This window comes from Podarcis melisellensis (assembly GCF_964234715.1).
Source record: "Podarcis melisellensis genome assembly, chromosome: 13".
NCBI classification, from domain to species: domain Eukaryota; kingdom Metazoa; phylum Chordata; class Lepidosauria; order Squamata; family Lacertidae; genus Podarcis; species Podarcis melisellensis.
This window is the reverse complement of record NC_138545.1, coordinates 16,500,337-16,526,208: the sequence shown is the minus strand read 5'-3', so window position 1 is coordinate 16,526,208 and position 25,872 is coordinate 16,500,337. Positions and strand designations below refer to the sequence as shown.

General features: G+C 48.0%; 1 protein-coding gene across 1 annotated transcript; it reads left to right on the top strand.

Annotated features, from left to right (window-relative positions):
- Positions 1 to 511: 511 nt before the first annotated feature.
- Positions 512 to 23,916, top strand: TGFB1I1 (transforming growth factor beta 1 induced transcript 1; the record flags this gene model as incomplete). The annotated part of the gene is given in 12 exon segments (XM_081883637.1): positions 512 to 595; positions 598 to 901; positions 8,830 to 8,987; positions 11,199 to 11,278; positions 12,610 to 12,752; positions 14,559 to 14,655; positions 16,004 to 16,103; positions 17,040 to 17,291; positions 18,058 to 18,231; positions 19,417 to 19,498; positions 20,637 to 20,785; positions 22,399 to 23,916. Coding segments are annotated over 12 exon segments (1,890 nt in total). The 3' UTR covers positions 22,666 to 23,916.
- Between the last annotated feature and the right edge of the window lie 1,956 nt (positions 23,917 to 25,872).

Below are 25,872 nucleotides of genomic sequence, written 5' to 3'. Positions count from 1 at the left end.
AATAGGCTGGACCTCTTCAGAAGGACCTCCTAAATGGCCAAGCACCTCTCCTAGCGTTGAGCAGCTGCCACCCCACATCTTTGCCCCAAACACATTAGCGGAGCTGGTCCAAGATGTTCTGCCGCCTGAGGCACAGCAGCAAAAGCTCCCCTCAAAAGCCAAGGGGGTAAAGCAAAGTATCCCAAGGCCAGTTAAGTCATTATAGCCCCTGAGGCTGAAAACCACAGGAGCTCAGGTAAAAATATAAAATCAAGTAGCTTAAAAAGTTACTGCCTCTTCTTTACCACGTCCAAAATTGGCGGCCTTGCTGTCTCATGCTGCACAGCGGTGCCAGGAGCCCTCAGCAACTGCCTCCTCTCACTAGGCCTTACTTCCCTTTCCCAGAAGGTGCCTATATTTTCTTTTCTTCCACCCCCGGGCTCCCACCCTGTGGTTCTAGCCCGCTATTAACTTTTCTGCCAGAGAGTCCAGCCCCCCCACCCCCCTGCTCAAAAGACAAGACCCCTCAGAAATGGAACCCAGGCGTCCTAGCTGGGGAGATCAGGAGGCGATTTCTACGGGCTGCTTGCTTTATTACCCTGTAACGCCCCCCCCCGCGCGCCCTATAGGGTGGGATGGGGGATCGAGTGTTTGGGGGGCAAGTTCCAGCGCGGTGCCCCCCCTGCAGCGCGATGCGCTGTGGGGCGAGGGGGGGGCGTCTCCATCCTTCCTGCCCGAGCCTCGGATCCCCTTTGCCATAAATGGTCACCGCAGCGGCAGCGGCGGCAGCAGCGGCGGCGCGGCAGTCGAGCGGGGCTGCGCTCCGGGAAGGCGCGTCACTGGGGCGGGGGCCGCCTAGCAGCCAGCCACCGGCCCCGGAGTCCGGGACGCAGCCCGCGCCCGCCCGGGATGGACGATCTGGGTAAGGAGAGCCGAGAGGGAGCTCCGTCCGCGCCCCCCCCCCGCGACTACCCCATCTCCCTCCCCTCCCTCCTCGCGCTCTTTCGCGCATTCCTTTTCTTCCCTCCTTCTTTCTTTCTCCTTTTCTTCCGCGCTCCCTCTTGTCTTTCTCTGTGACAGTTTTTCCTTCTTGCATGCAGTCTGGCAGCAGTTCTTGACCCAAACCGATCTCCTTGCTTCCCATGTTGTCTGCCTGTCTGCCTGTCGAATTGCCCCCCTCCTCTTTTTCTTCCTTCCTTTCTTCTTTTCACTTACTACTCTCGTTGAGGGTTTGGGTGGTTTTTGTGCGCGCGATCCCCTCCTTCATTCATCTTGCCATATTTCCTTTCGACGCTCCTTCTGTCTGACTTTTTTGCTGTCCCCTTTTGTCCAACTCTCCCTCCTCCCGTCACTTCTTTTAATGCTCCTGCTACTGTGGGAAACACCCTTTGTGCCAGATGCTGTACACCCCCCACCCCACCCCACCCCCCGGCAATGGATTCTTGTACAGTCTCTGTGCTGTGCTGTTTTTGCAATAACTTTCTTTCACTCTTTACAAAAAGAAAGAAATGAAATCCCCTGTTGGATGTTCCTCGCATTCTGCGGGCCCTTTCACACATTACGTGAGAACAAACCCTGGTTTAACCTCTGAAATGACGGATTGCCCATTCTGGGCTTTCCTGATGGAAGAGTGTGTGTACTTGTGTCTGATACACGTGTCTGCAAGCACACAAATTCCTATTGCCGCCTGACGCCTTTAAAATTTTCAAGTGTGCAAAAGTAATGTGTGAACTGGCACTTTATTCCTTGTGCCTGCTTTCAACCCCCCCCCCCCCATTTCTTTCTCTGACACCTCCTTGTCTTCCTCCTCCCTGGCTCCTTTCATCCCTTGCCACTCCTATTATCTCCCTCTTTTCCCTGAATGCCCCTCCCTGTCTCTCTCCCCATATCCTTGTAGCTGGCAGGGCGGGTGTCGAGGGTGGGGTGGGGGAAGAGACTGCGTTTCCTCAGCCCTTCCCATCCGGAGAAGGAATGTATTTCTCAGCGTATTCCTGTGGCTTTGCGGAATAGCTGAACAGCGGCTCGACGCCAGGGGAGAACAAGGGTGCTTTGCAGCCCTCTCTTAACTTCTCCAGCACCCCGCTGACATTGCCTGCAGCTGCCTCAGCTAGGCAGGAAAATTGGGGGGGGGCTCCTCTGCACCCCAACATTCCTGGGAGAAAAGAGTTGCAGCAGAGAACCCAGAAATCTGAGGTCCTCATCCACTCCCTTTACTTCAAACTAGATCAGAGACTAAGGCCACATCTGCATCACACATTTAAAGCAGGATTTTGACACTTAAAACAGTCATTGTTCCCTCCCATGAGGAGTCCTGGAAAGTATAGTTTGTTTAGGGTGCTGGAGGTTGTTAGGAGAACCCCTATTCCCTGCACAGAGTGGCAACTGTCAGAGTGGTGCAGCAATCAATCCTTTCCCCCCAGGGAACTCTGGGAATTGTAATGGGGGGGGAAATAGAGGGGTCTCCTAGCTACTCTCTGCAGCCTTAACAAACTACAGTTCCCAGGAGACTCTGGAGAACGCCGTGGCTGTTTAAAGTGGAACCATAATGCTTTAAATGTGTGGAGACAAGTGTGGATGTATCGGACAGGGGTTTCCAGACTGTCCACAACCACTTGAAAATAGTGGCGGACTGCTTAATGATATTTCTGTCTGTTGCTGCAATTTTAATGTGCTAATTGCTGCATGGTTTCTAATTGCATTTCGAATTGCTTTTATTTCCCATTTTGTATTTTATTGTTCTACAACTTTAATCGCACAGAATACAATGCCACAGAATCCCACAGAATACCAAATACAATAGTACCATACAATATAAAAAGCAATAAGAAAAATTAAAACCCAATATCAATATTCAGTGCACTGCACCCGCTGTTCCTGGCTGCTGCTCCTGCTGCTCTTGACAGACACGCAGTGAACCATCTGAGCAACATTAATAGATGACTGGTGGCCTGTGGACCACAGTTTGGGAACCTCTGGCCTAGGGCCCAAGAGCCAGGGCCCGCCCAAGATGCTTTGCTCCCTGGCACTGCCCCACGGCGTTCCACATAAAGTAGCTGACCAGACTGGTAGCTGAATCTTCCACTGGTATGTGGGGCAGCTCCCTCCACTTTTCCTGAGGCCTGCAGGGTAGCATAGGGAGCAGGAGGCTGGCCTTCCGTGCAAGACTCACACCTCTGCCTAACACTTTGCAGTTGCTTCCTGTTTACCAGATACGTCCGCCTGAAGTTGCTGCCTCATTCTGCCTAATGGCAGGACTGGCTCTTCTCAGAAGTGCCCGCTGTGGGTTCCCCCTCTTGCCTCCAGTTTCCTCACAATGCTGGGAACAGAAACTCCCCACAGATATGTGGTGAACAGGCAAAGGAACACCTCTTCCTCTTAGTGCATTAAAACACACACCTCATGGAACCCAGGAGCTCTGGCTGCCACCAAGCCACCATCTTCTTTTATAACCCCTCTCCCAGTTGGTTTATTTTCAAGGGGCAAATTTCTGGAGCAATTCATCCTCCAATTGCCGCTCAGCCGCCAACTGATAGGAAAGCCAGGGTGAGAGAGCTCATCCCAGGGCAGTTTCACTCTCTTGTGTGGGCTGAAGAAGTTCATATAACACGGATTGGCCACACTTAAACTGTTGACTTGGGACTTATGTGTTGTACAAAGACTGCTCAAAGAAGCGATGGAGCCCTGTGTTTTTCAGGGAGCACTTGTGAGGAGAGTTATTTCCTAATCTCTATACCTCCCATTTCAAGGAGGTCATGTCCGGTTTTGGGTGCCGGTTTCCTGTTGCAGAGGCAGATCTGATTCAGGTGGGAAGTAGCCCACCAGGAATTTCTCCTAAGGCAGCCCTGGCAGCTCTCCAGGCGGCCTTGGGCCTATGATAGTCTTTCAGGCCTGGCCTACCTCGCAGGATTGGCCTGCCATTTAAATGCTTGAAGCTTCTTGGAGGAAGGGTGGCTAAAACATTCAGGGAACAAAGAAACCGAAATAAACAGCAGCTGTGCGCATTAGTGGACAGACTCCTTGTTTGTGTGTGTTTAGATTTGTCAGCTTCAAGCACAGAAACGTCTTTCTTGTGGATTAATCAGTAGTGAGCGTTGAGAAGTGATGGCCCTCTTTGATTCCATCTGCTGGCTCCGGGGTGAAGCATCAGTGCTCCGAGGGAGGCTATGGCTGCGTGTCGGCTCTTCCCCCTCTCCTCCCCGCCCTGCTCCCAGTCCCCATGTCTCTTATCCTCCCCTCTTGTATGTTACATTCCTGTGTCTCTCCCTCTGTGGTTTGCTTCTCAGCTTTAGACACATTTCTGCGCTGTGACATCAGCCAGAGAGGGGCGGGAGGCAAAGTTGAGAGAGTGAGAGGAAGAAAGGAAGGAAGGAAAGAAGGGAGAGAGAGAGAGAGATATTTCCCTCCTTCCCCTTATTCTATGCTCGCACACTCCAGCAAACAGCTGGAATAACAGTTAAAGATCCACTCTTTCTAATTATGCTCTCCAAATCCTCTCTCCTTCTGACACCCCCTCCTCTTTTTGGCCTGAGATGACCTCTGGAAGAAGAGGCACACTCAGGCTTGAGCAAGCTTACTGGGTGAATTTACTGGAGATTTGGTGAAGGGAGCAAGAGGGCTGTGTGTCAGGGGCAAGGGGTGGGAGGGGATGGGTGGTGATAATAATAATAATAATAATAATAATAATAATAATAATAATAATAATGTGACTGTCTCTGCATGGGGAAGGAACTGATTGCAGCCTCAGATCCACTAGACTAGACGATCCATAGCAGAATTGCTGGACCCTCTAGGGACATTTTCTGGCTTCAAAAGGATCTGTGTGTTCTGCTCCAAATGTGCATTAAAACAGATGGTTAGGGATACAGAAAAAGGATGTTGAAAGATGGAGATCCAGCGCAGATCTGGAAAAGACCCACTGGAGGGGGGATCAATTATTATGGAGGTTTATTTGACACCACAAAGGCCTGAGTTTTAAGAGGACTTCTGAATGGCTGTTCCAGAAATGCTGGCTGTCCCTCCAATGGGAGAGCATGGCTTGGAAGGGATCCATTATAATTATAGCCTGTGTGGTCAAAAGAGCATGCTGGCTGGGAGAGATCAGGAATCAGATTAGAAGGGATCCCTGGGAGCCAGTTGCTTGGGGCTTTGAAGCAAAGAATCTGGAGGGAAGATGTGTGTGTTGTGCGTCCAGGAATACATTTGGGTTGCACGTGTGAATTTAATTATGAAACCGGGGCATTTAATTAAATGGGAACATTGCAATAATTAGGAATGTTAAAAGGAAAAAAGAAGATTTGGCCTGCAATAATACAGACTGTCCTGACTTGGTGGTTTTGTAATAACATTTGCTGCTTTGTTGTTGTTGGCCCAAGTGCTGCTAACATTTATTCTGTAGCATCTGCAGTGTGTGCTGGAGTCTAGGCTGGACCCAGGAGTGGTACAGTCCCTGCCTTAGATAGAGCCAATGTATTAAAGCAAATGGACTGGGCTAATGGGATGGAGGGGACCTCCACAGGCTTCAGACTACAACTGCCATCAGGTTGCAGGTGGCGAGGGGCACCTTGTCAATATCTTTATTATTCCAGGACTGCCGACTGGCGTTGGGCGCACTTCAGAACCATGTCGGTCTCTTGTTTATATAGACGCTGGCTCCTGGCATCTTGGGACAAGCTGGCTGAGACCAGGAGGATGAACAGACTTCTTGTCCCAGATGCACATCTGATCTGCCGCAGATGGTCTGTTGGGTTTAGGGAACTCAAAAAGGCCTCTGTGGTGGACATCTCACTCTGGGTGGGAAAATTGCAGGGAGGGGGTCTTCTGTACAAAAGAGTGATTGTGCGGGAAGACCGAGCAACTTTTCCTGCAGTTGAAATGGAAAGTTTAAGTCTCTGCGGGCAAAAAGGCTTGATGGAAAGCAACAAACTTGTAAGCCCATGCAGGGAGAATTCAAGGCTGAGGTCAAAATTTCCTGGGCTTGTCCCAAGAACGTGGTTTAAATTCTAAGGCTTTGACCCTGTGAGGAAGGCTCTGAGCATGTGCAAGAAAACTACATCCCTTTAGCTCTGAACAATACATCAACTTCGGCCTACCTCACAAGGTTGTTGTGATTCTTAATCTCAGGGCTGTGGGTTTGAGCCCCATGTTGGGTAAAAAAATCCTGTATTTGGTGAGGGCCCTCATACTGCCCATCAGTCTCTCTCCCTGCAGATTAATAATAATAAATACAGTATAATCCAGGCATAGGCAAACTCGGCCTCCAGATGTTTTGGGACTACAACTCCCATCATCCCTAGCTAGCAGGACCAGTGGTCAGGGATGATGGGAGTTGTAGTCCCAAAAACATCTGGAGGGCCGAGTTTGCCTATGCCTGGTATAATCCCTGGGTTCTTTAGTGGTTGTTGTCAGGGGGAACGGTTTGAACCAGGATGCTTTGAGTTCTTTCGGATGAATGAGGACTAGCGACTTTAGCCTTATAGGCCTGGCTATTTCAGAACCTTAGCTGGGTTCCTTTTCTTTATGTCAATCAGAACTAGAGGGCTGGAGAAAGGAAAATGACCAATCTGCTTTGTATTGCTTCATGAGAAGGCCTCTCTGTGTGCTTTATTACACACACAAAAAGCAGAAAAATAAATAATTGGATTTTAGAGCATAGGATGGTTCTGGGGGAAGTCAACCACATTTTAATCCCATTGAAATTAAAGGGTTTTGATTAAGTTCCACTAATTTTAGTGAGACTTAGGCTGCAATCTTAACCATGTTTACTCAGAAGTAAATCCCCGTGGATTCAGTGGGGCTTGCTCCCATGTAAGTGGCGTTAGAATTCCTCTGGATTCCGCCTAGGCTCTGAAGGCGCATGGCGTGCCTAATTTGCTCAAGCAAAGCAGCTCTGGGTCTGATCAATGCCTGGATAGGGGAGCTTGCCTGGCAGTTCTGCATAGGCCACTCTAAGCTTTGTGGAGTCAATGACTCATAAACAAACAGGCATTTCTTTCGGATCTGTCATCCAGCCCACTCCTCGTATCTTCTCTGAAGTTTGCTGGGATGTGACACTATCTGAGTGCGCAAATCCTGCTGATTTATACCAGGGAGAATGCTAAATTTCCCGAGAAAGCACAGTATCCCTTCCGGTGAGGAATGCGATTGCAAGAGGGAAAGGGACAAAGTTCAGAGCACATGCTTTGGGTGGTTTGATCCTCAACATCTCTAGTTAGGACTCCTTCTTAAAACCCTGGAGAGCTGCTTTCAGTAGGTGTCAATGGTATTGAGGTAGATGGACCAATGGCCTGACTCTGCGTAAGCTTCCTGTTGTGGGCATAGCCTAGGCTGGATCCTATTGATCTGCTGTTGGTTGGTTGCCATTCTCTTTTAATAAAATGCTTTAGGAGCTGCGCACGCCTCCTCTCTTGTGCAGGAGTGCACCTCGATATCTAGATTAAAAGGGGAAAAAACCAGGGCAAACAGTGTCAAGTCTATCCTCTTGCTGTAAGACTATCCTTCCCCATCAATATACTGTATGCAGAGAGGGCATTGGACTGTGGCAAGTATAGAACCAGTCAGGATGGGATTATAAGGGGATCATGTCCCTTAGGCCCAATCAGGGCCAATATATAAAAAGGACGCAATGGATGGTTGCTTAAATAATGTAAATTCAGGCTATGCTTCCTTTTCAGTATTAAACACAGGAAAAGCCAGCTGCTGGCTTGCTTGCTTGTGTTTCTGAGACAGCAGGCCTGGCCCGGGGGGTGGCCTTGCAGCTTATTTTGGGGTCTTGGAGGCTACCTCTAGCATTCTCCCTGCACATTTAGCTGCTGGATACTGGAAGAGGAGAAAATCAGAGACTTCTGTCTCTCCCCAGATTTTACTAAAAGAGGGTCATTCTAGGGGGAACTTTCCTTGGTGTGTTTGTGTGGAGGAAAGGTTCAGATTGCGTTGAAAGGACGGGTTGCAGTGCTTGGCATTATTACCATTCCAGAAGACACTTGTGGCTACCTGTGGCTACCAAGGCCTCTGAGCACCCATTGTGTGGAATCACAACTGGGGGGAGTTGCTATCAGGCCTTGCTTGCAAACTTCCCATTGACATCTGGTTGGCCACTGTGAGAACAAGATGGTCGGATAAATAGTATGGACAAGGGAGGAATTCAGTTCAGTTTGCAGTGAACCTACCTAATTCACACTTCCCAAAACTTTATACGAATCAAAACACAGCCATTCTTTGAAATTTGCACTGCTCCAAATTTTGCAATGGAGCTCTCCAGCCAAGTCATGGGTGCAAAACTCCATATATTTAGGAGGTGCTTCAAAATGAATATATGAGTGAAAATCATGTACAATATATGGAGGGGGGGGGGAATTGGCCTGCCAAAAATGTGTCTTTTTGGGCAAAATTGCATTCGAAAACTAGGAGAAAATTGCACTAAATGCTGGTGAAGTTTCGTGAGGATTAAAAACACCCCCCCCCCTGCAAACGGATGAAGAAATGTGCGGAACTAAACTTAAGAATGGAAAACTGAGAAACTGAAAGAAACTATAACTGTTATGTTTGCTCCTTCCTACTAAATGAGCCTTTGGACAGATCTAGCAGGGCTCCTTTAAAGTCCTTATATTGGGGGGGGGGGCGGCAAGTGCCATTGCCCAGAATGAGGATTCTTGCCTTTTCTGCTTAGAGAGCTGGAATTGGTAGTGATCCTCCCCCCTCTGCCTCTTCCTCTCCCCTACTCTGTCCCTCATGTTTACATCAAAGCCTCCCCAGGTCTCCCCATATTCCTAGAATGCCCCCTTCCTGACTTCCTGCCTGCCCTTTCCCGCTATTCCCCCCATTCTCAACCTGCTTCATCTCTTTCCGTACTAGATGCTCTCCTGGCTGATCTGGAGACGACAACCTCCCATATATCCAAACGCCCCGTCCTGCTTACCGACTCCGGAGGAGCCCACCCCAACGGGCTGAGCCAAGACGGGACCCCAGACCCCAAGCCAACTCCTCCACCGTACAACAACCCTCAGCAGCAGGTAAGCATTTGGGGAGGTTAAGGAGGGGGGCAGAGGAGGAGCTCTGTGGGGCAATAGACCTTAGCCCAGGGAGTGGCTCCCTCTCATTAGCATCAGTGCTTAACCATAACTTGTTTGAAGGGAGGCAAAAGGTATTATGGGAGGAAAGAAAACAAACTGACTGGCATCGCCATTGAGTTATGTATGTAGCTGCTGCTTTGGGAATACATTTGTACCTCGGAAGTTGAACGGAATCCGTTCCGGAAGTCCGTTTGACTTCTAAAACTTTCAGAAACCAAGGCGCAGCTTCCGATTGGAGTCCATGTTGGATGTTTGGGTTCCAAAGAATGTTCGCAAACTGGAACACTCACTTCTGGGTTTGCGGCATTCGGGAGCCAAAACATTCAGGTCACAGGGCATTAGACTTCTGAGGTATGACTGTAAACACTCTTGTTTGTTTCTTTAAAGGAACAGAACATCTGTCCATAAAAATAATGATCATTTATTTGAATGCTGCCTTGCCATAGTAAATCCTGCTCTAGGCAGCTCATGACACAAAGAAAAATGATATGATTCACTAAAGCTCCAAAATATAACAAAATTTTAATGCTAAAAAAAAAGTTGATGAGAACATTTCACTGAGAAATATACAATAAAAGTAAGCATTAATTAATTAATCTTATCTAAATGAGCCCAGGGTGGCAAATGACCAATGATAAAAAAATTAAAGTTTCTTAAAACAACTCCGGTGCAGATGCAGTCTGGGGAAAATCTTAACTCAAAAGGCTTTGATGAAAGAGGAAGGTCTTCAGTAGGCACCAAAGAGATATCAGAGATTGTGCTTGTCTGTTATTCATGGGGAGGGAATTCTAAAGGAAAGGTTCTACAAAAAGGATTACTGAATTCTTACATCCTGAGGAACTGAACTCCTGATTAGGTGGTATCTGCAAGAGCGCAGTGGCTGATTGGGTGAGATGTTGATAGCGGGGGTGTCTGATTGCTGGCTGTGGTGGTGGCCTAGTGGTCACAACTACCCTACTGAAAAGCTTCTTTGGGGAGGAGCTGAGTTAGTGATGCTGTTAATTCCCAGCCAATCAGCACTGTGCACAGCCTCAAACACACAGCTCCAGTTTTCTCCCCCTGAGCTCCATCATAGTTTGTACTTCATGGTAAACTATAATTAATGGCTTTCCATGATCACACCTTTCTGGTCTGTTTGTCTTCTGGGCTCCTCCTGAGAGGAAACAAGCCATGATCTCTGGCTTAGCATTACCAGGGATCAGTGTTTATTTCTCTCCCAGCAAACCAGTCACACTTAATTCTTAGCTTACCGATATCTCTTTCAGATGTACTGCTAAGCCATGAATCGGGGTTTGCTTCTTCTGTGTACCATCATGGTAAACCATTAACTATGGTTTATTTACTGTGACATGAGAACTATGGTTTATTTACTGTGACGTGAGGGAACTCAAACATGGCTTTGCCACAGGAATGGGGAACCCTTTTCAGACTGAGGGCCACATTTCCTCCTGGGTCACATTCCAGGAGCTGCATGACAGGGACAAAAATGGACAGAGAAACAAATGCAAATTTTTACCTGTGTACAGTGGGCAAGTTTTACCAACGCTCCTGCACTTATCTGTTGAAAAAAGCAAGAGGCAAGATCAAAGTTCAAGGACACATTCCAGCCAGGCAAAACCACCCACGGAGGGTACACATTAGGGCTGGTCATAGATGGGACCTGGGGAGAGGGGTGTGGCCAAAGAGGAGCCTGGATAGAGTCCCAAGGACCACACAGAGAGGCCAGGAAGGCCGCATTTGGTCTATAGGCCTGATACTCCTCACTCCTGGTTTACCAGAATGTGTGACCTGGACTAGTATGTCTAAACAAAATGTGCACTTCTGCAGTGAGCTCACCAACCAAATGATGCACAGCTGTATGTATGACTTGAGGCAGGCTTAACTCCCCAAATACTTCCTTTGTCCCACTGATCAAGATTTTGCAAGTTTCAGGAACAGGATAAGAACCCAGATGAGCAGTGCTCCCTTTTCCTTGCTGCTTCCAACACTCTAGAAAGAAAAAAAAGCTGTCCATCTCTAGATGTTTTGTCTTTGCATGTGGATTATTCAGAGGCTTCACGTTCTTCTAGTTAGTCTGTGTCTGTCCAGCACATCAAGATGCAAACTCTTTCCTCTGCTTTTACAACCTCCATCTCCACCTTTTAATCTCAGGCTGGGACCACAGCCATGCCGGTAGACCCATTCCCAGCATCAACCATGCAGGGCGGAAGTGACAAGGAACACCTGTACAGGTAAACAGTGGGTTGTTTTGTGGGGCGTCTCTGCATGCACACGAGAGAGGGCTTATGTCCCTAGCGTTACCTTGGCTGTGTTTAGGGGGACCATTTCTCCCATTTCCTCAGCCGTTTCCCCAAATAAGGTGAAAGCATGACTTTTAAATGCAAGGAAGGGAATACAGTCTGGTGAGGTGGTTATGAGAGGAGCAGGAGAACAAAGATGTGGGGTGTGTGGGACCAGGGAAATAAGCTGTGAAAGGAAGGTGCTTTCACAGCTTATTTCCCTTTTTATTTAAGAAAATATTTAAGAATATTTTCTTAAATATTTTTTTATTTAAGAAAAGATGGTGGAGGAAATCCTACGAACCACAGTGTCTGTGGCAGGGAAGTTTTGTAATGTTTGATGCCTTATTGTGTTTTAATTTGTTGGAAGCTGCCCAGAGTGGCAGTCAGATGGGCGGAACAACAGCAGCAGCAGCAACAACAATAACAACAACAGTGGTGCATTTTCCAGATGTTGTTGGACTACAACTCCCATCACCCCTGGCCATTGGCCTTGCTGGCTGAGGCTGATGGGAGCTGTAGTCCAAGAACCTGGCACCTTCATTACACATCTCTTTAGGCGCCAGGCGAAACCATTTATAACCAGGCCCAGTGCAGCCAAACTGGTTACGCTCCCCTAAATGTGCCTCTGCTCAGGGACTGGGATTCTCTCTCCCATTAACAGTTGTACCAGGGAGAATTTAGGTGCAGAGAATCTCCTGCCTCTGAATGTCGTTTTCTGGGAATCACAAGTGGGGAGAGCTGCGGTTGCATCTCAGGCGCTGTTTCCCAGAGGCATCTGGTTGGCCACTGCGAGAACAAGATCCTGGCCTAGATCCAGCAGGCCTCTTGCTTATAATCTTACACAGTGTGTGCCGTTCCTCCTAGTGCTACAGATCTTTGATGGGAGAAGTGGCGAGTACCAAAATCCCCCTTCCAATATCAGAAACACCTTTTCCCCTGGCCCTTAACCTGGCCCGATTTGGAGGACCACAAGCACCAGGGTGTGGGAAGCTGTGAGGAGCAAGAAATACGACGAGGAGTTTGGCCTCCCTGGGAGCTGTGCCCAGCTCCCCTGGCCTCGTTCCAGAGCATCCATTAAGCAGAGGGATCCTATAAATAGCTGCCACCCCTCTGCCTCCCTTTTACTGCTCCGTCCTTCCCCATCCTTCTCTGGAGTGGAGGGATGCTGCATCTTCCTCCTTGGGGTGGGGTGTGTGTGAGTCCTGAGCTCTCCTTCCCCCGCCCCCACCTCTCTCTAATGTATCCCATCTCTTTCTCTCTCATGTGGGTGCCTCTTCCAGCACGGTCTGCAAGCCTCGCTCGCCCAAGCCCAAGGAAGGGGCCCCTCCGCCCTTCTCCTCCTCCAGCGGGGTGCTCGGAGCGGGACTTTGCGAACTGGACCGGCTCCTGCAGGAACTCAACGCGACCCAGTTCAACATCACAGGTACGGCAAGTGGGGTGGGAAATGGTGCTTGGGGTGTGGATTTCAAGAGAGAGAGAGAAGGAGAATGAAGACTCTAATGGAACAGTGAAAGGAATTATTTATCTGTTGTATGTATATGCATTTATCACTCGCTGCCACGAGAAGATGCTAGTGTAGGTTTAAAAACACAAACCACAATGGGGAACGTAAGAAGCTGCCTTATTCTGAGTCAGAGGCATGGTGCATCAACTCAGCACCTCCTACACTGGCTGGCAGCAGCTGTCTAAAATTTCAGGCAAGTGGTATTCCTACCTGGAGGTGCTGGAGTTTGAACCTGGGGTTTTTTGATCGCAAGGCACTGAGCTCCTACAGCCCTTCCCCACTGACAGCTTAAAACAGAGTGTGTATAAGTTGTGGCATACCTCTGCTGGGAATGAGTAACAAGGAGCGACTGCTGCAGTCTGCGGTCTGTGAGTTTCTCAGGCTGGCCATGAATTGCTGGACCAGGAGGATTTCCTCTTGTGTTCTTAAATATCCCTTGGAGCTGATTTATCCTGCCAAGGTCCCTTTCCAATCTCCAGTGTTTGAGAGCAGGCAATGGTTGCCCTTGCTCAGAGGCATTGCATTGTTTTCGTTTAGCAATGAGGTCACACACTCCAGGCTTTGGCACTGGCTCAGGTCCCGATGCTGAACCTGGATTTGTTGTGACTCAGATGAAGCCCTGAGGGTGACGTTCTCTGCTCCCCTTAGGCCTTGCATCTCGCCTCTCCTAATGGAGCTCTCTCCCTTCAACCCTGTCAGGACAATTGGACCAGCCCCCCTGTTTTCGACAAGCAGCCCACAGTTTGCTCTGGGTGTCCTGTGCTCTCAGCATTCTTTGTTGGGCTACAACTCCCATCGTTCCCTGACCGCTGGCTAAGCTGGCCTGGGATGATGGGATTTGTAGTCCGACAACATCTGGGGAACAAAGCTTGAAGGACGCTGTAGCTGAGTGATGTCTCTTGCATGCTAACTTTGGGTGATGTCTCTTGCATGCTAACATCTTCTACCTTTTTAAAGACAGTGTAAGCGGAAACTCCTGGTGATAACTGGCTGGTTTTGTTATTATTATTAATTCACTCGGTTTATGAGTTGTTGTTGTTATTATTATTATTATTATTATTATTATTATTATTATTATTATTATTATTATTATTAATACCCCACCCATCTGGCTGGGTTTCCCAGCCACTCTGGGCGGCTCCCAACAGAATTAAAAGCACAATACAACATCAAACATTAAAAACTTTCCTAAACAGGGCTGCCTTCAGATGTCTTCTAAAAGTCAGATAGTTGTTTATTTCCTTGACATCTGATGGGAAGTTGCTCCACAGAGTGGGTGCCACCACTGATAAGGCCCTCTGCCTGGTTACTTGTATAAGCCCCTAAGCGACTTACAAAGCTTTGAAAACATAAAGCATGATATCAAATCCAAAAGGCAAGAAGCAAAATACATTGCAATCAAGACAGTACAAAATCCTTTGAACAGAGGCAGTGAAACAGCAGCAGAATGCATTGCCTCACATTCAGATGGTGAAAGGCCTTTAGGCTCATCCAAGACATGCTAAGCGGTGTGAGGGGGGCACTCTGCAAATTCTCAGAGGCGCTGCCACCATGTTATGGAGTGGTTCCAGTCTTTTGTGGCTCTGAGCCCTGGCCCTGGACCAAAGTGCTGCTTGAGTGAGCTTCTTGCTGTTAGAAGTGCAGCAGTGCTGCCATCTGCTGGCAAGGATGTGAAATGGCAAGTGATAAAAAGATGTATTCTCATTCTCTCTCTCCTCATCCCAGATGAAATAATGTCTCAGTTCCCAACCAGCAAAAGCCCAGGCGGAGACAAGGGCAAAGACAGGCCGGAAGAATCTATAGACGGCAGCTCCATTTCCAGGTAAGCAGATGGTTGATGGGCGATCAATGGCAAGCAAAGGCATTGCACCAAAAGAGCTGTGCTTTGGGTCGTGGCAAACAGATGTTTGTTGCAAAATCCCATTTTCATCCCAGTGATCTATGTAGGCACAACCTGTGGCTCTCCAGGTGTTGCTGGACTCCAACTCCCATCAGCTCCAACTCCCATGAGCAGCTGGTAGGGAGGATGGGAATCGGAGTCCAGAATATATCAGGAGGGCCATAGTTTCCCCAGCCTTGTCATAGAGCAGAGGTGGGGAACTGGATCTGGTGGGGAGAGGGGGCAGATTATGAATTCCCACCACCCCACCTTGTGGGCCAACAGTGACAGGTGGGCGGGGCCAGAATGGTGTCAGGTCACTGACAGCTGCCAAAGTTCCAAGGGGCTCAGCTGATCATTGGTTACACAGAGGCCTTTAAAGTCCTCTTGCATTTTTCCTCTGCTGATGGTTACAGCAGGTTCCTTTGAAGGTAGACTTCTGGCCACAGCAGGGATTACTGTCAGCTGATCAGCACCAAGAGGGAGCCTTGCTTGCAAAGGAACAATTGGGGGCTCACTTTAAGCCCCCGGTTGGTTACTTTGCAACCACGTCCATACCTGATGCCACATTTGGTGCCAGGTCATGTGGGTGTGGTTTAAGGGGAGTGGCTTCATGGGCCTAATTAGGCCTCTGGACCACTGCTGTGCGGCTAGGATTACCATTTTTCAAAAAGTAACAACCAGGATAGTTGCTGAGTTTTCCTAAACATTTTTATTCATTCAAATTCCAAAATTGCTGAGCTTTATTTTTGTATTTTTTACAAAAACTCAAATAAATCCCGTGATTTTCGGTTTGCTTGTCCCCAGATGTCACTTTTGCCTTTGAAATCCTGGATGTATGGCAGCCCTAGTACAGTTTGCCTTCTTTCTTCTACCCCACAGACATTCCTAAGATCTTAACCAGGTTCAAATGCAAACACTTTGAGTTGCTTTCACAGCATCCCAGTGAGGATGGGTTTGCTACTATATTCCCATATACAGACTACAACTTATGGGAGAGGTGGGACCTGTTGCTGCCAGCTCCCTCACCTGAGAGAGAGTCTGTATCTTTCAGAGTTTCGTGGAAGGGAGAATTTTCCTGTCCCAGTACTACTGGGGTAAAGGAAGCCATGCTGGTGGATTCCCCATACTAAAGTACAGAAGCCATCAGTGTGTCTGTAGATGGCTGCCAAAGTGGGCTTTGAACTCGTGTCACTAAAATGAAGGATCTGCAAAATATCTCAGAATCAAACTGCAATTGAGAGAACGGGATCTTTGTTCATGCCCCTTGATGCTGCGTTCTTACTCTCAGATCAACAGCTCCTCCACCTGCAAAGCCATCGGCTACGTCTGCCACCTTGGAGCTGGACAAGCTGATGGCCTCCCTGTCAGATTTCCGGGTCCAGAGCAATGTGAGTGTGGGGCTCGGGTACCACTGGGACTGAAGAAGGGGTGGGTTACTTCCAGGGCTGTTCGTGATTTGGTGATAGGAACCTGCAAACACAGGGATGGATTGTGTGCATAATTACAAACCTGAAAAGCCCAATTTCTTTCTTTTTTTTTTTTAAAGGCAAGTTTCTAGTCATTATGGCTGCAAAGTGAGGCAGCTAAACCTAGCAAAGTTGCCGAAGCTATTTATGCCATTTAAATGAAGTGACAATTGCCAGTCAAATATTCCACTTGATATTTGCAAGCAGAAAAATTGAAGGGAGGGGGATTTCGCCAAATATTCTGCTGGAGGAGGTGAAATTTTCTAACTGTTTTCTTTAAAATGGCACTTTGTAGCTAGTGCACATTATCCATAGTGGCTCCTGCCCTGTGGAACATCCTCCCACTAGATAAATAAACAACTATCTGACTTTTAGAAGACATCTGAAGGCAGCCCTGTTTAGGGAAGCTTTTAATATTTGATAAATTATTGTATTTTAATATTTTGCTGGAAGCCGCCCAGAGTGGCTGGGGAAAGCCAGCCAGATGGGCGGAAAAGAAAGAAAGAAAGAAAGAAAGAAAGAAAGAAAGAAAGAAAGAAAGAAAGAAAGAAAGATTATTCTTGGTTGATGAAGGGAGCAATGGGCAAAGGGAGGACTGGAAGGAGCAGGGGGCATTTCCTGCCATCAACGAACATGAAGTAAGATGCAGCAATAATAAAGCTAGACACACAGGTGTGCCAAAATTCATGGGTGCTGAAATGGAGAAGGCCATTTCACCCAAATATGCTTGATGGGAGGATGGAAATTCTCCATTGGTTCGGGGCGGGAAGAGAGGAAACATTCAAAGTTGTCTGGAAATGTCTTTTTTGTGTGTGTGAGAAATCTCAGCTCTACCCATATCCATCTCTGACCTTCTAGCTCCCAGGAGTCTCCACCTCCACCACTGTGTCGCCCCCTCCAGCTCCTGCCCGAGTCTCCTCAGCGCAGCTGCCAGTGGTCTCATCCGTCTGCCCCAGCCCCGCTGCTGTGCCCCCACAGACCTCCCCAGCGCAGCCGAGCGGGAACCTGGACAGTATGCTTGTGATGCTGGAGTCAGATCTCAGCCGCCAAGGGATCTCCACCACTGCCAAGGGGCTGTGCGCATCCTGCCAGAAACCCATTGCAGGGCAGGTGAGTGCCGGCTGCTGGTGGAGAACGGGCTTCTCGTTTGGAGGGGTCATCAGGTGGGGCAGATAGATGATTGCCAAAGGCCGAAGCAGGGGGAAGACCAGGCTGGAGAAAGATGGATTTGGGATTAGGGAGGGACTCCTCAACCAAGTTTTTGTGTATAAAGGTAAAGGTAAAGGGACCCCTGACCATTAGGTCCAGTCGTGACTGACTCTGGGGTTGCGGCGCTCATCTCGCTTTATTGGCCGAGGGAGCCGGCGTACAGCTTCCGGGTCATGTGGCCAGCATGACTAAGCCCCTTCTGGCGAACCAGAGCAGCGCACGGAAACACCATTTACCTTCCTGCCGGAGTGATACCTACTTATCTACTTGCACTTTGATATGCTTTCAAACTGTTAGGTTGGCAGGAGCTGGGACCGAGCAATGGGAGCTCACCCCATCACGGGGATTCAAACCGCCAATCTTCTGATCGGCAAGTCCTTGGCTCTGTGGTTTAACCCACAGCGCCACCCGCGTCCCTACAGTTTTTGTGCATGCTGTTGGCCATTTTCAAGGGCCACGGAATCTTGCCGCAATTGTCGCTCCCAACTTCCCTGGAAGTTCTTGGCCACTGCTGGACGTAGCATGAGAAACAGAGGCGCCCCCCCCTGTGTGGTACGCATGACGTGCTCCCTCTCAAAACTCGTGAGCCCCAGAATCATCTGTCGCTACCTGAACTCAGATGGATCTTTGCTTTCCCTGCCTCCTCTCCCCGCTCCCATTTGCCCAGGTGGTCACAGCACTGGGAAGTACCTGGCACCCTGAGCATTTTGTGTGCAGCCACTGTCAGAAGGAGATGGGGGGCAGCAACTTCTTTGAGAAGGATGGCGCCCCCTACTGCGAGAGGGACTACTTCCAGCTCTTTTCGCCCCGCTGTGGACTCTGCAATGAACCCATCCTGGACGTGAGTTGCCCTAACCCTCAGCTGGTCCCTACTTCCTTACAGATGGTTGTGGAATACTGTACAGCCCCGAGAGACTCTCAGTGCCTCACAAAAGATTTGCACAAAAAAAGCATATTAAAAGAAAATTACCGTATACAGGGAAATAACATCACAGTTCGAGGCAACCGAGCTTTGTGAGGCAGGAATCTTTTGTTTGATGTGGGGCTTGAACTCATAACCCTGAGATTAAGAGTCTCATGTTCTACCGACTGAGCTATTATTTCAGGGCTAGTGCACATGGTACCTTCCGGGGGTTGTTGGACTCCAGCTCCCATCAGTCCCAGAAGGTGTAGCCAATGGTTAAGGATGATGGGAGTTGTAGTCCAACTACATTTTGATGCATTACATTGGCTACCCCTCATTCATTTCCTTCAGTTTCATGCTGCAAGACAGACCATCCTGAGGCATCATTTCTGTTTTATTCTTTTGTGGAGAGGGCTGCTGTTGCCTTCTTTGGTGATTCAGACCACTTCTCCTAGATCTCTGGTCATTACGTGCTGCAAAAAAAGTAATTCTGCCAAATGTTCTTAAAGTACACCACTCCCCGCCCCCCGGTCCTTTTGCACTTTTACAGTTGGAGTCTATCAAGAGCAATCCTTTGAACCCTAGACCAAAACTCCCTTCCTCTCCCTTCATGATGAAACCTAAAACGGCACTCCAGGCATGGGCAGTGTGTCTGAATCCAGTGTAATCCAGAAAATGTTACTGAATATGACAACAGGATACAGGGCTTGCCTGCTTTTCTTGGCACGTTTGGATTTTTGAGCAAGTGCTGTCGGCGCCGGTCAAAAAATGGCTGCCATGGCAGCAGCATGGCACAACACAAAATGGCTGCCATGTGTGAAAGAGTGGGAGAAGAGATAGGACCACACAGTGGTATGGACATGTGGGCATGTTCCAGTCCATACAGGAACTGAACAGGAGGTGCAAATGATCTCTTGCACATTGTCATTTTTTGGGAGGGGATATTTATGGAGACCGTTTGTGGGTGCCAGAGTGGCAAGGAGACACCAAAGGGGCCAAGCCTGGGAAACACAGGCCTGTCGCGTCTAGTTTGCTGCTTTGCTGCTTTGCTGCCAAGTTGCTGTTTCCTCATTGACGCGACCTCCTTTCCCCCCCTGCCCCGCATCCACCTGACTCGTGTAGAAAATGGTGACCGCATTGGATAAGAACTGGCACCCAGAGCACTTCTGCTGCGTCAAGTGTGGACGGCCCTTTGGGGAGGAAGGTGAGTGTTGGCAGGGCCTTAGTGAGTGGCCCCTCAAATGACGGGCGGGGAAGAAAAACAACAAAACACACTCACACACACAGAGGCATGATTAGTCCTCCTTGGAAATAGGGGATAAAGAATTATAGGCCCGTTTGTATTTTACGTGTAAGCTTACTGTAGTTTATGAGACAACATGGCTAGAGCAGAGACAGGGAAACTTCCTCACCCCGAGGGCCCCATTTTTCTTGTGGGAAGCCTTCCCGGGGCCGTATGCCAATTGCCTACCTTCCGACAATTCTCCACTGAAAATAGAGGACTTCCTAAGGTAAAAGCAGGACATTCAGGGGTTCGGATCAGAAACCGGGAGGGCTTCTGTGATTCCAGGACTGTCCCATGAAAATAGGGATGCTTGGAGGGTCTGCAATAGTGAACATGGCAAAAGTGTGGACAGCCCACCCCAATCCTCCATCCACGGAAACACGCGGCAATAGCTTAGTTCAAGGATCCCTTGTTGTTGTTGTTGTTGTTTTTTAAATATTAAGAATTAAGAGCCGCGGATGTGAGATCTTCAGGCTGATAGTAGATTGAGACTGATGGACACTTGTTGGGGACTGAAACCGGGAAAGGGGGGGGGGAGTTTGGGAATCCAAAGGGGACATAATTATAATTTGTTCTGTTTCTATTCTGTTTTGTTATTTGTATGAAAATTGGGAAATTCGTGGAAAGGAATATTGGTTGATCTTAGAAAAATGTTTTAAGAATGAGTATTGATGTATAAGTATTGATGTTTAAGTTTGGATAAGGCAAAACTGGTTTTTAAAATGAACTAAATTAAATGAAAATAAGGTTAGCAAAAATAAATTGAGGAAATGGATTAAAGAGAAAAAGTAAAATAATAATATGTTAAAATAAATTATTAAGTTAAAGTTGAGAAATAAGTAATAAGGATTTGCTGAGGTAACAATTTAAATTGGAATACAAGAAGGGGAGGTGTGAGGAGGTCTGAGAAATAAGGTAAAAGAAAATAAGCAATTGAAATTTTATGTCTTTTTAATCGTTTTTAAGTTTGGTATTTTTGTATGTTTGTTATTTTTTGTTTATTTTTGTTTTTGTTTTATTATTGAAAATGTCAAGGATCCCTTGTTGTTCCCCGCAGGCTTCCACGAGAAGGACGGGAAGCAGTACTGCCGCCAGGACTTCTATGAGCTCTTCTCCACCCGTTGCCAGGGGTGCAGCCAGGCCATCTTGGAGAACTACATCTCGGCCCTGAATGCCTTGTGGCACCCAGAATGCTTTGTTTGCAGGGTATGCATGTCCGGACAGGGGCCCTATGGCTGGCAGGGCTTCATGGGGGTGCGGGGAAGCCAATGAGGGAGGCAGCCAAGTGAGAAAGTGATGGGTTAATTAGGGCTCCACCCAAAGTCCCTCACGGAACTTTTCCTGCAAAAATTGGTGGGTGGGTGTTGGGGATCAGCGAATGAAAATCTGGACATGGGCTGCGTTTACTCAATACATTTAAAGCACTGAGATACACTTTAAGCAGCTGTGGCTTCCCCCACAGAATTCTGGGAGCTGTAGTTTGTTGTTAGGAGGCCCCTATTCCCCTCACAGAGCTACGATTTCCAGAGATGTTTAAGAATCTATCCCTCTTCACTCTGAGAATTGTAACTCAGCTAGTGGTAGTGGGGAATAGGGGGCTGATGCAAAGGAAGCCTTGCTGATGTGAACAGCAGTTGGTGGAGGGAGGCAGCTGAGATACCTGGATTTTTTTTGGGGGGGTGGGTATAACTTCCATTTCCCAATGCTAATTGTACTCAAGAGTAAGGTAAAGGTAAAGGTACCCCTGCCCGTACGGGCCAGTCGTCACTGTGCTCATCTCGCTTAAGAGGCCGGGAGCCAGCGCTGTCCAAAGACACTTCCAGGTCATGTGGCCAGCGTGACGAAGCTGCTCTGGTGAGCCTGCACCAGCGCAGCACACGGAAATGCCGTTTACCTTCCCACTATAAAGCGGTACCTGTTTATCTACTTGCACTTAGGGGTGCTTTCAAACTGCTAGGTGGGCAGGAGCTGGGACCAAACAACGGGAGCTCACCCCGCCGCGGGGATTCGAACCGCCGACCATAGGATCGGCAAGGTTTTACCCACAGCGCTACCCGTGTCCCTGTACTCATGAGTAGCCCAGTTAAAATCAATGGACCTAAATTAGTATTGGCCATTAGTTTCAATGGGTCTACATTGAGTAGAATTAACATTGGATCCAAACCACAGTGTCCAGGACTTGGTGTGAGATGCGAGTGGCACTGACCGTAGTGCTATCACCTCAATTGAAAATTTCTGAGAAAATCCTGCATTATCCCATTGGATTTCAAAAGAGGAATTGATTTTTAAAATAATTAAGAGCAGTTAAGAGGGATAAATTTATCCAGGCCCACCCCCACCCCCAATTTGGAGGTTATTTAAAGCCACAATAACAGAAGCTCATCTAGAAAGTAGGAAAGGAAGATATCAAGTCCATTAAGATATTGACAAAGCTTCTCCTCAACAGTGGAAGGTCTTGCCCAAGTGAGGAAACGAAAAGGAGCACAAATTCTGGCAAAGCAAACATAAGTTAACAAAAAGGGAAATCGAGGACCATGCTGAAAGTGTGAGCACCAAAAATAAAAATAAAAAATACACAAGATGTGGAAAACAAGATGTAGCTGGACCACTAAATAAGAGTTGTTCCCTACACAGGGGTGTGTGGCACCTTCAATGTGCATTTTTTGGCAAATGCTGAAGATGCACCTGTTTACCCTGGCCGTTGACTCCCAAGATGTGTATTTTTAGGCCCAGGTGTATTTCTGTAAGTTGTTTTAAACTCTTTTTTTCACGTTGCATTTCAAATTGCTGAAACGCCTGTGCCTTTGTGCCTGCTGCAGGAGTGCTACACGCCATTTGTGAACGGGAGCTTCTTTGAGCACGCCGGCCGCCCGTTCTGCGAGATCCACTACCACAAGCAGCGCGGCTCGCTCTGTTCGGGCTGCGAGAAGCCCATCACCGGCCGCTGCATCACGGCCATGGCGCGCAAGTTCCACCCCGAGCATTTTGTCTGCGCCTTCTGCCTCAAGCAGCTCAACAAGGGCACCTTCAAGGAGCAGAACGACAAGCCCTACTGCCACCCTTGCTTCATCAAGCTCTTTGGGTGACCAGGAGGGCGCCACGGCCGCGCCATGCCCGCTACCAGCATGGGAAGGGGGAAGGCCCACCAATCCCAGCCTTTGACCGAGCCACGCCCACTGCCACGTATGGGAAAGGCCTGTGCCTTATGGGTTCCACCCCGGCGGAGCCACCACACAATTGCCAAAGCCACGCCTCTAGCCAAAGGCGAGAAGCTGGACTTGTCCGCTTCTCCCACTCTACTCAGGAGCCAATCCCATTGCAGCCACGAGCAGCCAATCCTTGGCCCTCACCCCCTGTCACATGCTACCTTAAGCCACACCCACACAGCGCCAGCGCTTCAGACAGGAGGCAGTGCCTTAAGCCGCAACTCACACAAGACTAGCTGGCGATGTCATCCAGGTAGAAGGCGGGGCCATAAAGAAGCCACACCCCCTCTGCTCCCTGTGAAGTCTGTTCCCGCAATGCCGTCCGGTAGTGTGTCAGAAAGGAAGCACCTGAAACCCATCTCCCTACTCTCAAGCCATAAAAGCCATCCAGGTGGGAGGTGGGGAGAAAAACCCTTTACTTCCAGGTCCTTTGGTATCTTTTACCGCTTTTGCTTTCGGGTGCAAGGTGAGGGGCTGTTTCACTTCGGGGCTGCCCTAAAGCACTTACGATTGTGATCAAGTATGATCTAAAATGGTTCAACTACAAGAGGGGAGAGGCAGCAGTAACTCTGTGGCCCATCCTTCAGTGGCAGAGATTTTGGGGCGAGTTTACGTGTAAACAGCTTTGACACCACCCCAAGGGTTATATCTGTGAGCTGTCAGTGGGATTTGGGAAGATGCCTCTCTCCCTTAGGGACCCATAGTGTCCTAAGGAGGTTAGTGGTATGGCAAGAGTGAAGCCTCCCTAATGTAGCAACTTTGGGTAGATGACCGGCTGCTGTTGAGGAAAGGAAGTGGCATCCCACCCCACCGCCCTTTGCATGTTGCAGTTTTAAAAAAGCCCTGGATTGCAAATAATTAAAACACTTTTGGTTTGGGTTTTAAAGAATCAAGGAGGAAGGGAATGGGTGGGTGGGGGAATGTGCCTGAGCTTTCAGTTTTACTTTATCAGGGTCATTTAAAAAAATAATCTTACGGTGTAAACCCAAATTGAGGCTTTTATTATGATAGAACTTGGGTCGGGAGTCCAAGGAGCATGTGGTTTTCCTTCTGCCGCCAACTTTTTACCCTCACACTGCTGTATATTATATAATAAAATTCACGTATATTAAAAAAAGGAAAGAATCCAAACAGTTGTCATGTGTGGTGGTTCAGCTAAAAAGTGGGCTTACAAGGAAGTGTGGTAGATATTGGAAAACCTTGCACTCCAAAATAAACTCTTGTCCTTCTCCCCGATAGCATGAAGATATTATCAGGATGTTTTTCTGTAGGACAGGCATTATCAGTCCATTTAGGTCCCTGGGCATCATCCCCTCTGGCCACTTCTCATTCCCCACCCCTGACAACACACAATTTGGTTTTCTGAGGGAACTGGTTAATGGCTGAATCCAGGAGAAATAACCTAAGCCTTGAGAAGCACAGTGCTGACAGAGGAAGTAGGCAGAGAGTGGCATTCTTTCGACTTCCCCCTTCAGCTCTATGCATTTTTCAAGGGATTCCTAACTGCCTTTACCACAAAAAGAGCAACAAGGCGAAGACCTGAAGGGCACCTTATTTTGGAGGGAAGATCTTCAGATCTTCTACGCTGGTTGGTCCTCTTCTCACAGAAAGAGCCCAGCTTCCTCTCTTTGTGGTTTGACGCCAAGGCGCAAAATCAGTCCTGAGGGAAGTTTTTGTCCCCATCACTTCTCTTTCCAAAGTTTCATACAACTCATCATCACCCACATGCCTCGCCCATAATTCAAATGAGCTGAATCCAAGCTAGTTGCACTTCTACTGAAATCAATGGCACAAGGTAGTCAAGATTACTTTGCTCCCACTGATTTCAATAGGAACGAAGTGTGATGATCTTGGTCTGGACCTTAAGCCACCGTCCAAAGCCTGCCCTTCGCTAAATGGTCTCATATACAAAAATAAAACACTTGTTTTCTTGATGGGCAAATCGAAGTACCCCCTCAAGCTCCTCCCCTCCATCAGCATGAGGAGGATCCCACAGATGGCAATATTACTACATCTCTTTGCCTTCTATATTGGGGGAAAGAGAGCATCCTCTGGGAAATTTGATTAGGCCCAGGGGGCTCTGGTTGCTGATCCCCTCTCTAGGCCCTAGTGTGCTATACAACAAAACTTAGGGAAAGTTATTCAGTGCCCCATTAGTTTCATTATCCCCACTTCTAATACCCAGATACTGGTGTTAGAAATCAGGCATTTGAATCAATTAAATGCATCTTGATCTTTCCAATTAATTGTGGGGGCATCTCCTTTATCAATGCTTCTAATCAAATAATTGACTAAATATTGCAATCCTTCTTGGAAGGATTTTAAGGCTGTAAGCGAAGACCATCACTGGCCATCTTTCTGTCCAGTCTGTTTTTGGCCCACCACTCTTTCAAAATATTAGTCTCCCAAAGAGAAAACCAAATATCCCTGCAAGATGTAGCATTGTGGATTTTCTTGAACGTTAGAGCAGCTCCTGGAAGGAGCTTCCATTAAATCAAGCATTCAGCTCTTGCTTAACTTCAAATTTCATCACTTGGAGGAAACAAACATTTGAAGATTGAATAGACCAAAACAGAATTGACAAATGCAAGGGCAAACACAAAAATATAGTGTTTTGGAAAATGTTTGGATTACTTTTGCACATGTGCATTTCACACAAAAGCTAAACCATGGTTTAGTGCAGGGCAACGGTCCCTTTTAGCCTGAGGGCTGGATTAAGGCTGGGCCAACCCTCTGAGAGCCACAGAGACAGCCCCACTTGTTGAAAATAGGCCAGCTCCTTGTGGTTTGAAGTCGGCTTCTTTCAACAAGCTATAGTTAATCTTAACTATATTTTGTGTGACAACACAGCAAGCTTTGGGTGATTTAAACAGGGCCAAAAGTTCCCACGCTGCTCCTTATACCTGAGGAAGCAGTGCTATTGGCTTTGGGGTGCTTTCAAAGACATTTTTAAAAAAAATGTAAAAAGACAATGGGGTCTCTTCCGTGAAATCCATGGATGGTGGGATATTCCTTTCACAAGGAGAAAAAAAATATTTTGTAGCACCAAGTGGAATGCAGGAAAAAATAGCAGCTGTGGTAATTGTT